Below are 15983 nucleotides of genomic sequence, written 5' to 3' on the forward strand. Positions count from 1 at the left end.
CAATAAAAGGCAGAATTGATCTGATTGTGTCACATGTGACGAGGACGTTTATTAAAACAGTCCACAGTTCTGTTGTTGACAACGCGTCATTTTAATAATGCGGCTTGTTAAAATGGAGATGGAAACAAACAAGCTAAAAATAATTTTTGTATGCCTCTCATCAAAATTCCCGCCGGCTGCGCTCAGGTTCGCAATTTAGGAATTTTATATCTCACGTCTTAATATAGTGGCTCATCGCAGTAGCGTGCGCTTCAGCTTTGCTGACGACACTTTTTCTGCATGGAAAGTTGCGACCGTGTCAGGTGTCTTGACTTCTCGCTCCCGTGGATGTATGTCAAAGTCAAGAGGCTCTGGTGGTCTTTGACCCCCTGTGGAGAAGACGCTCCACTGACCTCAACATAGTTTTGAGACGCCTCTTGGCACCCCCCCCCCCCTCCTCGCTTCCCCCCCTCCGTCTCATCTCAGCATAGGTATAAAAGTCCAACTGTGAGTGTGTGCACCTTCAACTCGCGTGAATGCCGACATTCTTCGGCTGCTCAACACGGATAAGTCCCCTCAAGATGCCAAGCAGGCCCAATTCTGCCATAATCCTGCAAGACAACAGCAAAGCAGGTAAAGGACTCCGAATTTACGTGATGTCCACCACATTTATATAACTGCACTGCATAGGAGTTAATATTTAATTCGGATTATAAGTAATAATTCATCGCAGTCAGATGAAAAGCATGTATGGTCAATTATTGTGGTATTTTATCAGGAACACGGAAAGTCCGTTTTTGGACATGCTTTTTAATGATCTTTTTTTTTTCAGGAAAGAAAAACAAGTCGAACAAGAATGAGAAAATGAAGGGTACTACTACTGGGAATGTTCATGCTTTTCTTTTATACTATAGCAAAAAGTCTGTTTATATTGATTTTTTTTTTCTTTAACAATTTCACAGAAAAAGTCTCAATCTACGTGCCCAACATCCAAGAGCCTTCAAGGAGAGCCGAGCTACTCGCGTGTACGTAGGACATTTGTCATATTCAAAGAATACAGAGGATCCTCAAAAGTTGAAGTATCTGCTCCGTGGTGTAAATTGAATTACAAGTTGTTTTAATAAAAAAAAAAAAAAAAATTAGTCAGCAAATGATAAGTAAAATGAATTATGCACTGTAAGTCTAAAAATGTAAATTTCGCCTTTCCTGTTTAGACTGGCTGAATTTGTCTTTGGATGACAAGACAGCCAACAAGATGTTGTGGATTTCAGACAACGGCTCCAAGGCGTGTCGCAGGGTCGAGGAGGTTTGCCCCGTCTTTGACCGACCCGAGCGATACGAGAACTCACCTCAGGTATGTTTTTGAAATGAATGTATCTACATTTCCGGTAACAACCCAGGCTAAATTTAGCTCCGCCTCTAACCTCCAAGCATCTTAAATAGTGGTGATGTGTCCCTTCAGCGTACTTCTTTGACACCAATACTTACGGCAAAAATATTTTTTTATTATTGTGCATCCAATGTATTATAAGTTCATCATTGTTTCCATGTGACTTGTGTATATTGTTATATATTATATAATAAAATGATTTTTGAAATAGTACATTTTGTCCAATCCATTTTCTTTACCGCTTATCCTGTTCGGGGTCGCCAGTAAGCTAAGCTGACTAGACTATATTTTCCACGAACAACCCAGGCTAAACTTAGCTCCTCCTCGACATACTTCAGACAAGACTTCCTTGACACCAATTCATATTTATTCCTGAAATTCTAACTTTGAGATGTAACGGTCACCTAACCCTTAACGCAAAAATGATGAAAGCGTTTGCGTGTTGCTATGATAGACTTCAAGCGCATCAATCCGACGAAAAAAAATAAGCCTCGCTTTGCTATGCACGGGGGATCGCTTTCCCGCATTGAAAGATGGAGCCTCAGCTTGCCGCTTTCGCACCTCGAGCATCAGCTTTGCGAGACCTAAAATTGGGGCAATGCACGCTAAACATGCTCCCTCCTGGGGCGAGACCCCCAGTGCGTCACACAACCTCATTTAACCGGCCAGACATGGAGAATGAAGACGTGCATCAGTCACGGCAGTATGTCCCATGCATTATTTGTGTAGCACATGTTTGGATGACCTCATGGAAAATGACATATAGGTTAAATTCATATTGCATACTGCTTGTTGGTTTACACCCAACAGCAGCTGTTTATGATCCATAGTTGTACATACTCAACTTGTATTCCTTGTGAAAACATGACTGCTGAAAATGACTACTGAATATGAGCATGAGCCAAGACTCCATGCGTTGCATATCACATGAATTATTACCAATGGGATTAATCATTTAAAACGCTGATTCTAACCACTAAAATTATGCAACATTGTGACTTGTAATGATGTGCAGGACAATGAAATTGTGTTTCCACTAGATTGGCAGAAGGTACAATTAACCTTTATTACCCACCTGTTGCCACACAAACTAGTGGCGTTCCACAAGGCTCGCTACTCAGTCCCCTGATGTTTGTGTTTCTCATACAAATAATTGCTATAGTAATGGCTTTGCGACTGCATTAGCGTAGCATTGTGCTAGATTTTTCTGACTTACCTACAGATTTGGGTTACACTGAGTCTTTGTGAGTAACCTCCTCATGAGATTGCCATGAGATTTTTGTAAAGGTTATAATACACGAATTCAAGAAACAATAACGTGAGCCCACGCTCAACACGTTTGATGCACCACTGACCTACATGTTTTTTACATGTGACGTGAGTTTATTCCAAGCATTTCAGACAGCAGTAACTCTTCGCTGATGACGCATGTAATGGGAGTCGTCCTATACCACATAAATGACGTGATAGCCCGCTTTTCATACCCTCGTTGTGCTATAGATTAGGAGCATTTCAAGTGTAAACAAGAGAAAATTGTTGCAATATATGAAACCAAGTGTCGAACTCCAAACTAGTGATTTGCATATCAGTGTTCACACTTGCACATGTGATCATGTTTCATGCCAACACAAGCTTGATGAGGCGGATTCAGTGGTTGGTTTTGAATCTTTCCGCTATGTGCTCCTGTGTTATTATTATTCCTAACTTGGCCAACAAAATCCCTGATTGGCAGCCTCATTTATCCTGACATCTTTGGTTTACTGTGAGGAATACGCTTGGTCAACCGTTGTTCTCTTTTGAGGGTTGGCGTCCAATTTAATTGCTCAGGTGCTTTTGAACATTTTTAATCATTTATTCTGCATGTTTGTATGAATCTGTGCTTGTCACTTTCAAATCAAAAGTGAGTTGAGCTAGCCACATTATGTTGTAATATGCAATACACCAGAGGGATCTGTGATCTGACGTATAAATAAGGTTATTCTTATCCTAACAGTCTAAACTTGAACCGCTTTGATTTGGACCGTTGTTAAAGGGCTCCCTCTACTGGACAATTCTTCTTACTGCACTTTATCGAATCGGTAGCACCTTTAACACAGATGTGATTAATATTTCACTTTTATTGAAAAATAAATCAGTAAATCAAAACATAATTACTATATAGTCTATTATAATTGATTTTTTTTTAATCCTGCATTTTGATTTATTTTATTATTCAGTTTGTGGCATTAAACACTTAAATATAGACGCACAATCTTAAGCAATCCAAAACAAAAATGATGTTTTTTTTTGTTTGTTTGTTTGTTTGTCTTAGACACTTTATAGATGACCTCAGTATATCCTACTTGTCTCTGGATAGAAGCAAAATTACTGTGGAGGACAGAGGCTCCACCCAGTGTTAAGTAACCGCAGTGCATTGCAAAACTGAAAACGAATGAAATGAGGGATATACTTGATTTAAGCAAAAATAATCCGCCAATAGAGCTAGAAGATTTTATTTGGCAGAATTTCTTAGATGTATACTTAGGTTGTTTTTTTTTAGGTGAAACACTTCACCAACAATTTAAAAAAGAGATGGTGGTAGTGCACAACTCCACTGCATAATCGTAAAATGTGTTTCTGTTATTTATCCTGCGCACTCACAATAGTGTTAAATAATGCTATGAAAATTTGCATTCTTCTCTTATACTTCCTGATTAAGAGCGCCCCACACATACTACTGCGCAAACGGAGCTGTGCGGCAGCAGTGCGGCTGTTAGTCAACACGCTGATTGTAGCACCTGTGAACAAGGCAGAGGAGGGTCCTAAATATTTCGAGAGTCGTCCCCTGTGAGGGCGAGACACCTCGGCCCTTTGAGGTCACAACCTGTCTGGTCCAAAACCAAATGGCTAGAACATGTGAGCCACTAATTAAAAGACGGCACGCTAACTCTGTTGGGATTTTTAACACGAAGATGGTGAACCGGTGTGCCTAAATGTGACATTGGCTTCATCTTATCTCAATACTTAAAATGCCTTCCTCTAGGAGAATGACGGGATATAACAGCACACCGCAAGAATTAACTTTCAGTTTAATGCTACGACGTCCCGCTTGCTTCTTAACTGAAATGATTCTCATTTAGGTCTACCTCTGTGCACTTGAGAAGAATTTGCTTCCTAACTGTGTAATGACTTCCACTTTTATTCCTTGGCGTTCCGCACAGCACGAGACTTGAGCCCTTATATTTGTTACTTTTTTTTGTTTTAGTTACTTTGTTTCTGCTGCTATTTTAGCTGCTAATTAGTGCTAACATGCTAGCGGTTTGAAAGGCTAAGCTATGGGATTGTTTTAAATAAAATTCTAATTCTTTTATTTATGTAAAGTGACAGTAAACTTCAACCAGCAGCAGCAATAACAACTTGACTTTTTTTTTGTAGAATTGTTCACCATTTGCCAAAGTGCTTCTAATTCTGAAATTTGTTAAAACACTTCCACTATAAAGTGCTTATCTCTATCGATCTTCTCTCAAGACACCACTGTGCCGATAACTCCATAACGAGACCTCCAACGTGACATTTCAACAAACTAACAGAACCTAATAGATGACTAACCAGCTGTATTTTTTTCCCCTCCCATAAATTCCTCAGTCACAAGCCCACGCTCTGCAAAAGACAAGAGAGCCTGTGGCCGGGAGGCATGAAGAAGCCCAAGAAGGGGTAGTAAGGAGGGTAAAAGAAGGAAAGCGCTTACATTGTGTCGAGAGCGAGGGGAGACGACTGGACGCTGCGCAGGTAGAACACACGACCTCCGAGATTGTGCGGAAAGACGGTTTACCGGGAAACGGGGAGTGGAGGAGCTCAAAGTGGGATGCTGTGAGGACACCTGCCAAGGAGCGCAATTAGTCAGGTATGACAATATGGCATTTATATTTCATCATTTAAATTTTTTTTTATTTATGGAATGAAGTGATGAAGCAGATCTTAATTATTTTTGGACCAATTGAGTGAACTTGGATGATTGTCCTTTTAACTCATTCAATCCATAAGACATGAAGAAATGTAGTCCCCGCCTCCCGAAGACGTATTTTTACGTATTAGCCTTTTTTATTTTATTTTTTGCGTCATAGCTCCGTCTTTTTATAGCATTAGAACACATTATTCTGTTGGCATCGCAAAATCTGTCAAAATCCAGAAAAGAATTGAGGGGTTTCCTCGAGTGAAAATATCTGGGATGAAATGAGTTAAAAAATTGCGAATCCCTTAGTTTGACCACATTTGAATTAAACTTAATACTTTTTACGTGCAACTCATTTTACTCCGCAGTCATTGCAAACACATTTTCACATTTCTCAAAAGCGCAGCGATGCTTCACTTGATTGTAAATGTCGGCGGCGTGTAGGAGACATGCAAATGTTTCCAAGTCCACAAAGCTCACTCTGTGAGGCGCACACACTCGACGTTTGTCCTCTCCGCCATCATCGCGATCATCATCTCCCATTTGCATTTCAAGTCTTCTACCCCCCCCTCCCTCCCGTCCCCGGCATTTTAACTACCAGCCCCCACACCCCACTTCTCCTTGCTTATTATCAAGAAGATGTTTCAAAAGTCCAACAATAACACCCCCAGAAGTGGGGCGGGGGGGGGGGGGGGTCGAGATGATTTTCATCTCTTTGACTTGACAAAGACGGTGATTGTTGGGGATCGTTTAGTCCGTGACTGACTTGAAAGGAGATTGCGGTTGGCGTTCAGCTGCTTGCGGGGTGGTGGTTAATACTTGGGTTTTTACTCCAATTTCATCATCTTTTTCATCTGCTGGGTCAACAGTTCATGGATAAATGTATACTGATCCTCTGAGAAGGAAATGGAATGCGGCAAAATCTTTGATCAATTGAACAAAGACACGTTGAAATTGCCCGATGAATAATAATAATAATAGTGATACTTTTGGATTTTTGAATGAAATGCACAATTGTGTCTTGATGAATTATAAAGGGGAAGTTGGCATATGTTGGTCACGTGATCATGCATACAAAAATTCAGTATAATCGCTTGGACTGGATCATTTAAAGCGGCAGAATTGCATCCATCCACTTTCCTGTATGTGGGCCCTAGAGGAAAAATAATATTAGAATAATTTTATTTTTTATTTTTAATCATAATTTTTTTGTGCTTGCACGTGGTGACAAAAATAAATGTGGCCACACATTTGTCACCTCCATCTTTCGTTGGTATTCCTCTCCTCAGCACTCCCAAGCTGCATTCCTTCAGCTTGCGACACATTTTCCTCGTCGCCGATTTTTATTTATTTTTTTTTTTTTTTCTCCCCCAGCCACCAGGGCCCTGCAGCTGTCACCTGTCACTTATGTCGTCATCTAGAGTAGATGCAGGCAGGCCCAGAATAGAATAAGTGGGAGAATGTAGCAGCAAGTGGGTGAGAGCGACAGCAAGTCAGAATGAACAGTTGACATGGGTCAGAAGGGAATGCGCTCGTGTGTTCCGAGGCTTCGGGGTGTTTAGCGTGGGAATGATTGGACACCCAAAGTTGTGGTAAGGCCTCATGCCTAGGCCGGCAAACTCACATGCACAATTTTTGCCTTTTTTTTTTTTTTTTTTAATTAATTTCAGTGCCTTTTAATGTAGGACTAAAAAAAATTGTGGCTATGGTTGAGTTCCCGAATGTAAACATGTTTTATTTATTTGCTTTTATAGGATGGATGACCAGGACCGATTGAGCCAAGCATCCAGCGTGGCCACCATCTCCTATTTTCCCGTCCGAAGGGTTGGTTTGAATTTTTTTTTTTTACAGTTTGGCTATTTTGTTTGGATTTTCTATCTAAAAATGTGACCTCCAGGAAAGCGATGGCAAGTTGCAAACATTTGGCAAAAGATGTCAGGCAGCCAAAAGAGATCCCAATTGCCCCGTGGTCATCAGAGGATGGCTCAACAAAAAAGTTTGTATTTTATTTAATTAAAGGCAAAATAATATGAATCATTACAATTACCGACTTTTATCTTGAACCGTCTTCTCTATAGGACAGCACTGGTTTGAAATTATGGAAGAGACGATGGTTCGTCCTCTCCAACTACTGTTTGTTCTACTATAAAGGTTCACTTTTTTTTTTTTTTTGTTATCTGCGCGAGACTTTCCCATTTGTCGTGAGGCTGCACGACAATGAATCACACTCACTCCGTTTACTTGTTTTGCGCCCCAACCAGACAGCAGAGAAGAACCGGTGCTGGGCAGCATTCCGCTACCCAGCTACAAAATTTTATTCTGCACGCCACGAGAATGCAAGAACAGGAAGTTCACCTTCAAGGTACATTTGATTGCGCTTTTGTGTGTGATATGTGTTGATTAAAAAAAAAATAAAAAATGCAACATCTTGTCAAGTTATGCATGCGCATGAAATGTATTTATGTGTTTGGATTACTTGTAAAAATGTAAGCTCATTTTGGCTGAGTCAGAAAACTCAACCATTTGAACTGCCTCTGATTAACCCTAAAAAAAATTCACGTCCTCAAGTTGGCTTTTCCTCACATTTATCGACTTCACAACACATTTTGCTACATGTGATTCATGATTAGGGCTGTTTTTCTTCAGGTGGAACTGGGGACTTTGTCGAGATGGAGGGAATTATTAAAAGTTGCGAATAACAGTTACCGTTTACGTAAAACCTGCAGGCTTCAGTTGGAATGGAAAAAAATATCAGTAATATTCTACTAGAACTGCTGAACTTTATATGGGGTTCATCTTAGACACCTTAAATGGGTGCTGACTCCCGTTCAATGTGAGTGTGAATGAAAGGGTGTGCACAATTGTGCAACCACGTAATTTCTTACTTGGCGGAAAAAACTTATTACACCCATTGCATGTAATTATTTTTCCTGTAAATATTCTCCATTTAACATTGGCTGTTGTTGCCACGGCAACACTAGATCGCCTACAAGTCTGTCACATCTGTGTCCCAGTCTAGCATCAATGCTAACATCAGTCGAAAAGTCTTTTCATTCTCATGAAAAGACGCTTTTTGTCGGGATTAGTTCAAAGACGACACGTAACTAACGTATATGCAAATTTATTTATAACGACCAAAACTAGGTGGTGCACCAGGGAATGCGCTCTTATTACTTCAGCGCCGATACTCAAGAGGACATGCTGGGTTGGGTCCGAGCTCTTAGTCAGTCAGCTTCCATGGAGACGGACGGTTCTATGCACAGGTATATGTCGGTCTCATGAAACAGATGTGTGATGCTATCGGAGAAATTTGAAAAAGTCACTTTATTTGGTGCAACAATTTTGTATTTACAGGCGTTGCTCAAGCTACCAAGATTTCACTCAGGTAGGTGGCAGCAGTGAGTCGGTGGACCTCCCAAGGTCCCCCTCGGATGAGGAGACATGTCCAAAACCAAGACAGGTCAGCAGAACTCTCAGTGAACCGAGTCATCTGAGCGGAGGAAGGCTCGTGACATCAAATGCAGAGTTGAGAGGCAGGAGGAGTGCTCGTCAGAGGAACTCAAGGTTGTCCAAAGATTGTCTCCTACTCCCTCATTGTGAAAAGAACACCTTGTATTTTAAGTTGGAAAAATTTGAAAATGTATATTATTGGTGTTTATGTATTGATTTTTTATTTATTTATTTGTTTTATCTATTTATTTATTTATTTTTTACAGCGCGGTAGTTTCACTTGTTTTCCTTTGTGCAGCCCTTCAGCTCGTACACCGAGCCCCTGGGGCCCAAACCGAGAGGGGGATTCTTTCCCGTTCATCACATCACCAACACATACAGAAATCATTGCCACGGGTTCTTTGACCTCCAGGAGTCAGGTGGGGTCTCGTTCCCACACACCTGTGGGAAGGGTTGACATTCGACCCCATGATGGCTCTGTCACAATGCCGGACACACTGTACTACATGCCCGCCTCACCCAAGATGGAGTTCAAATCCACGCCCACCACTCCAGTCACAGAGAGATGGCAGAACATCAGCAAGGTTAAGATCCATAATATTTCGATTTTATTTCATTTATTTTATTGATCGGGGTTGTGCAAATATTTCCTTTGAGGGCTACATATAAATTTATACTTAAACGGCAAGAGCTAGTTGTTTAAAAAAATCGATTAATTGATTTTCATCGATTTTCCTTTATGTAACCCGCTATCGATTCATAGGACCATAGGCCTCAACATGTAGTTTTATGATGATCCTTTTTGGAGGTATACAATAGTTCATTTGCGATGTAAGGTGTCTATTTTCATTATTATTTACCATGCTGTTTCTATAACATATTTCCCACCTTTGTTTTTAGCCTTCACCTGTATATGGATCTGTGCATCATGCCCCCGCTGGGCGAAGACCTGTAAGAAAGGTGATTACGAACTGAATGCAAACCGCCTGTTGTCTTTTTGCGTCTAATTTACTCAATGTTCCCTCTTACTTTAGAGCTACTCTACGGGGGCCCATGCAGACCTGCTCCCCCCTTTACCGCCCTCTTCCAGGGTTGCACATGCGCATCCTCCTCCTCATCGCAGTCATTTATCCGTCAGTATCCCGGCAATATTGGGTATCCATATCGTCTGTGTACGTCTTTGTGCCATGCCTGCTGAAATGTTGTGAGTGTGTGTGTGTGTGTGTGTGTGTTAGCAGCATATCTGTGGTTTTTAGTTTAAACATTTAAATGTAAGACTTTGTGTCCTGTCATCAATTCAATTCCTTTTTGCAGCGCAAATGATTTTACTCAAACTGTGAGATTTTCAATGAAATGATCTTCCACAAGATGGCACTAGAACTATACCAAAATTGTCCTTCATTTTCACCTTTGTTAATTTCATAGGTGATATTTTGGGGTTTTATTTAAAATATATTTATTTTGGTATTTTTTGTCCATACAGAATACGGAAGATTGATTGCTTAATTTTTTACATAATGTTTATTGTTACCTTTTTATGTAAATAATTAAAAACTTAAACTAATAATGAATCTAAGTCAAAGTAATTTAAGAAATATAAAAACTAATGCAAACCCAGGATAAAAATTTATAAAACTGTGTTTAAAAAGATGACGTAAAAATTCAACTTAATGACAAATTAAAAACTAGTACTAACTCCTGTTTTGTGTTAAATTTAACAGCCGTAAATTTGTGACTAAATTTAGACGATCATTTTTATTTTTCCGTCTAATTTTTGTGACATTTTTTTTGTTTGGTAGTTCTCCACAATCTTTATTTAATATATCTCGAATGTTTCCGATCTTCCAGCCTCCAAAGTCTGACCCGACGCCAATCAGACCTCTGGAAAGTGATGCTGATGTAAGTAATGACAATTGAAGAGAATCTCAAGCTTGTCCTTCTGCGCTCCAATCATCACATTTTCTTCTTTTCCAGGCTGTGTTGACAAGGTTGTGTGGGTGCGACAAGCTTCTGCAGTCTTTGTCCGTTGAACTCTCACAACTCCAAATGGACAAGGTCGCGAGTGCGATAGTTGCGAACAATAAAAAAACAACAACAACAAAAAAACAACACCTTTCTATGATGAATATTTCCTTTTTGAACGTGAATTTTCTCTTAACAGGATAGTGTCCAAAATGCGTTAGAGGTGTTGAGGCTGCAGCTGGAGGACTGGAGCAGTCAGGGACCCCGAACCCAGGAGGAGGCCCTGACCCAGAAGGTTTTGCTGCTGGAAGAACTGGTCACAATCCGGGCCAGAATGTGTGATGTGTCATTGGTGTGCAAAACAAGTTTAAGACAACCTGAAAATCAGAGTCGTAATTTCATCTCACGTTTGTTTGCCTCTGTACTTGTCCTTTCAGGAATTGGAGGTTGTGTGGAATCAGTATGAGAGAATGGAAAGTGAACTTTGTGTATTTCGCTCACACCTGCAGCACGTTTGCAACTTTGGGATGCCTCAGGTATGTTTGTCATAATTCAAGTTGGAATTCAGCATTAAAGATTAATGAAAGTTGTGTTTAGCTTAATGCTAACCAACAATGCAAAACTTAATTGACGGGCTATCGAATAGCATCAGTGGCATATATTCTTTATCCTCTGCGACGAACTGACATTACTGCGGCTTACTGAGGAGTTTTAACCAGTTCCATGTACATCTGTATATCTGTGCTACACTGCCCCCAGGTGGTCAAAGTGCATAGGTACAATTTATGTATGCGAGTACTACTGTCCTTATTTGCATCCAGGAGCAGTCGCAGGCCCAGAGAGAGCTCTGGATGATGGAGGACATTCTCGCAGGGTTAAAAGTGAACAGGGACCACTTCCGCTTCCTGCTGGGATTTCACAAACGACATAGTTAGTATCGGTCATTCTGACGACGGTTTGTCATTTTGCTCAGTTAAACGGAATGAATAACTAAAACCTTCTTACTTTTAGTGTTCGATTCATCAGGACCGCATCCTGGATCTCCTGGTTCTGCCACACAGATGCCTCATTTGCCACTAGTAAGTCTTCAACTAACTTTAACAAGAGTTTTTTTTTCCCTTTATGGGGGGAGGGGGGGGGGCGAATCCAAACCTCAAATATTTGATGGCCTTGATGTCTCAATCCCAGCAGAATGTAGAACAAGAGCCACCGCCAGTCCGCCCTCCTTTACCCAGAGAGCTACTGGAAAGCATTCAAAGCAGGAGTCAGGACCTCAGCTGGACGGAGTCTCACTATGAAGTGAGGACACTACATTGAAAAAGCTCAATTATACCCATTTAATTTCTGTTGTCGTCTTTCAGGGGATCTACGATGCGAAAGCGCACAAGGACGCATCTGGTTTGCATTGATTCACACAAATAATTCGATTCACTTTTTTTTTTATTCCTTTTGTCATTTCTTTTTAATCTCTGTAGCATCTCAGTCAAGCGCTAAGGGGATCACCGCAGATACAACATCCCACTCAACCAAGGTTGGACTCCTCCTATTTTCCACTGTGCTCGTTTACCTTGGCTAACGTGCTCCCAAACGCACATCCAAATATAGAAACGCTCCAAAAGTGATTTTTACCTCTTTGCTATCACAGCCAAATGGAAATTCTTTGATTCTGTCATCTTCCCCACAATTAGGGCACGTTGCGTTACTCGTGTTGGCCGGCAGGGGAGAGCCGGAGCTCGCACCTCCGCGGAGGCCTCCCACCGCCTCCTTCTGCCACCGATCATACTTTGCTCACATACATGAACACACGGCTACGTTCACATGGACTCATGCGCAAGCACATGCTCGCACGTGAATATCTGCACAAACAAATGTGACGTTTCTAAAGTAGCCTGCCTCGCCTTTAGAAGACGAAGATGAGCGAGGAGGAGCAGATGGCGAGGATGAAGAGGAACCAGGAGAGGATGACTAATAGGAAGAAACCTCCCATACCCTCTCCAGCTGCCATGACCCAAAGTCAAAGTTCAGAAATGCAGGAGGAGGTTTGTATGCTACTGCTATTTAAGAATTTTTTGACTGTTAGTTCCACTGAATATTTTCTCTCTTCTTCAGGCCCCCTTTCCTCTTCGAGTGACACGGGTAGTTACCGCTGTGCTTCCCTCTTCCCTGGTGGCCCGGCGGGTTTCCGTGGAGGATCCCCCGCCGGAGCTCGAATCTCCACTGCCGGAGCAGGTCCCGTCAGAGGCGCAGCAACGACTTCAGGAGCCAGGCAAAAAATGCGGGCAGTCACGGGCGTCTGCAGAAAAGCATCTCGTTATGAAGGCAGGCCGACTCGCATCCTGGAGCTCGGAGATGGAGCCAGATGTGAGCCGAGCTGCGGAGAGTTCAGAGAAAAATTCTCGTGAGCCATTGGAAGGTCCCAGAGATGGACGCAGCTGTGAAATTAAGGTTATTTGATTCCGTCACTAAATTAATGCATCACTCTTAAAACTGCTGAGTCATAACTAACCCAAATTGGGTAAAATAGATAACCCAGCTCTGAGACCAAAAGATACCAAGTAAGAGCTGGGTTATACCCAGCATATTAGTTGGAAAAGGATTACGATAATAACTCGCCGATTTGACAGCCCTCTTCGCTCGTGACTTCTTACAAGGACGCTGACCTCTGTATGACCCCCGAGCAGCGCGAGGCCAAACTCAGGCGTGTGGAACGTATACGGCAGCGAGTCATACAAAGGTGAAATACCATATTGCAAAGTGTGGTCTGTTGCTGTTCGTACGGTACTGTAAAAAAAAAAAAATGATAATCAATCAATCCATTTTTGTTTTTTAGCGCCATTACACCAGTCAAGCAGGAAGGGCGTCTCCATGACCCACCCGGAAAGCAAAAAATATCAGGTAATTACTCTATTTTGGCTTTTTGCTATTTGTTGCTGTTTTTGAAATGATTTATTAAGGGTGGGCAAACTACGGCCCGGGGGCCACATGTAGCCCATTAAACGTTTTAATCTGGCCCGCCAAACTTGAAAAAAATTAAATGAATAAACATTTTATTTTCTAAGTGCTCTGGTTTTTCAAAGACATATATTTTGTTGTAATGCTTTTGTTGACTTTCATTTAAAAAAAATTTTTTTTTCTCCGATGAGGTGAGGTCCCCAAAACAGCTCTCGATAACGTCTCAACACGACCAAAAAACGTTGTCGTTCGGTTAACTAAAGATGCTTGGGCCTTGTTCCGACTGCCAGCCAAAATCCGATTTTCTAGATCGAAACTGGATGGCTCTTTTGCAGTCCGAACGATCACGTAGAACAAAATCCAATTTTTGCAAGACGGATTCGGAAGGTAGTTTCAGTGGTCGTCGAACCAGCTTTTCACTGCCCGTGACGTCATTCTATGCGACGGAAGAACCGTTGCGCCACAGCCGAGTGCGGCAATTCAAGTGTGGAGTCTTAAAGAATGGAGCACGTCCAAGAAATTGAAACCGGCAGTCCCTGGACAGAGGAGGAAACGTATTTCCCTTATCGATCTACAAAGCTCGAGGGTACGTACCGAAACAAGTCCATTGATGAAAGTATTTCATGTGTTGCCCTTCGTCGCAATTATGACGTCGAATGCTACACGCGTTGTAGGACGCTTCTGTTGCGGTGACGTTGCTACGGCAACCTGTCAGATGGGTCAGTGGTGTGGCTCGGTCTGAACAGGCCCAATTCTGATTTGGACACTTGCGATAAAAACAGTCTGCCGTGAAAATTGGATTGGAGGAAAAATCCGATTTGAATTTGCATTTGTGCACTCTTTAATCACGCTTCAATTTCCGTTCTTTAGATCATGACTCTCAGGCGAAGACCTTCCGAACTTCTCTGAGTTACGCTCCTCCAGATTCTCCGATCACTGGTGCAATATCACAAGTTGAAAACAAACCAAAGCGATATGTAGACAACGCAAAGAGTCCCATAAAGTTCGGGAGCAGAACGCAGCACAAAAGTTCCAGTCGGCGGGCAGGCGTTGCCACGAAAATCAAGCGGCCGCCATCTCCGCATCACGTCACGTCTACGACGTTCTATCAGAACGTTGAAGGCGAGGGCGTTCTGAGCTGCGAGGACGGAGACAAGCAAGAGCCTGACGCTAACGAAGATGACGAGAAGATTAATCCGTCTTCCGATTTGCGATCCAAATGGTTTCTCTCCACCAACCACCGTCTTGAATTCCTCCCCGTGCACGTCCCGGATATTGACAACACTGACGAGGACATCGCGCGCAAGGACAACCAGTCCACTTGCTCTGATGACCCCAGCATGTCTTTCGCGGTCAGTCAGAGCTTGGAGAAAATGAAAGAAAACCACTCGCTGTTCTATAAGATCGCCTGCGATATCAGCATCTCCGACACGGACATAACCAAAAACGACGGCAATTCCCGAGAGGAGCGTTTGGTCCGAAGCACGTCTGATCTGGAGAGCAAGGATCCGGAAGAACACCAACTGGTCGCTAACGCAGCGGATGCGCTCAGGTTGTACATTGAAGAAACAAAACTTGAAGATCCAGGTCGAGACACGGCTTATGATCAGGCCTTAAAATGTGATGGGGAACAAAATGACGGGACCAAAGAGGCTGAGGAAAGAAGTTCGGGCCAGGACAAAGAGGACCGGGAGACTTCAAAGTCATCACGCGGAACCATCCTCAATGAAAATTGTGTCAGTCGGACTGCCTCTTTCCAAAAGGCAAAATTAACCGTTTTCCGGACTAGTTTGTAAATCAGAGAACCTTATTTATCAAAGTCAAATGGAAGAAAAGGTTCACTGTCAAAAATATGTTGGACCAGCAAATTGTTCTTGTCACCTTGAGCATAACACATCTAACATGAATTCAAATCAACCGATGGATATCATTGTTGGCATATGACAAAATATTTTGTATCTGAAACATCCTCATTAATAAAGATGCTTTGCTCTACATGGAAAGCCCCTCCAGCTCCTGATTCATTTGCACATTCTATATCTTTTTTTTTCTTCTCAAAGGACGTCCCCGAGTGCAGCTGCTGCTCCCCTGAAAAAAAAAACCTGACGCAGAATTTAGACGGAGCCCCACAAAAAAAAAAATGCCTTTGTCACTTTAAATCCTTGCCGAGTCTTAGTCGATGACATCATTGTCTGCGAGCACATTACATCATCCCTTCCCAGGCTTGCTCTCTTAAAGACAGCACCACCTTATGTTTACCCAGCCGCGTGCACAAAGTCAGAGAAAAATTCAAACAGGAACCAGGATATTATTAGATTC

The 15983-nt window shown here is 42.1% G+C and overlaps 1 protein-coding gene and 1 pseudogene across 6 annotated transcripts; both read left to right on the top strand.

Annotated features, from left to right (window-relative positions):
- The first annotated feature begins 327 nt into the window (after positions 1 to 327).
- Positions 328 to 5248, top strand: LOC148317368 (uncharacterized; annotated as a pseudogene).
- Positions 5249 to 6774: 1526 nt separating this feature from the next.
- plekha4 (pleckstrin homology domain containing A4) lies at positions 6775 to 15638 on the top strand. Of its 6 annotated transcripts, none has more exons than XM_088285157.1 (24): positions 6775 to 6892; positions 7055 to 7124; positions 7198 to 7296; positions 7379 to 7451; positions 7562 to 7662; positions 8445 to 8563; positions 8655 to 8864; positions 9049 to 9334; positions 9651 to 9710; positions 9785 to 9922; positions 10599 to 10649; positions 10725 to 10805; positions 10912 to 11064; positions 11150 to 11248; positions 11534 to 11642; positions 11724 to 11791; positions 11901 to 12011; positions 12074 to 12110; positions 12188 to 12243; positions 12617 to 12751; positions 12822 to 13157; positions 13337 to 13446; positions 13543 to 13607; positions 14535 to 15638. In XM_088285157.1, exons 1-24 carry the CDS (start codon positions 6870 to 6872, stop codon positions 15458 to 15460), a joined length of 3516 nt encoding a protein of 1171 aa, XP_088141283.1. In that variant the 5' UTR covers positions 6775 to 6869; the 3' UTR covers positions 15461 to 15638. The 6 variants fall into 6 exon arrangements, with proteins under 6 accessions (XP_088141283.1, XP_088141285.1, XP_088141287.1 ...); XM_088285159.1 differs by having other exon boundaries at positions 13364 to 13446; XM_088285161.1 differs by having other exon boundaries at positions 13394 to 13446.
- The last annotated feature ends 345 nt before the right edge of the window (positions 15639 to 15983 follow it).

Source organism: Idiotropiscis lumnitzeri, chromosome 20 (assembly GCF_059441095.1).
Source record: "Idiotropiscis lumnitzeri isolate Australia: NSW breed Sydney's pygmy pipehorse chromosome 20, RoL_Ilum_1.0, whole genome shotgun sequence".
Taxonomy (NCBI): Eukaryota; Metazoa; Chordata; class Actinopteri; order Syngnathiformes; family Syngnathidae; genus Idiotropiscis; species Idiotropiscis lumnitzeri.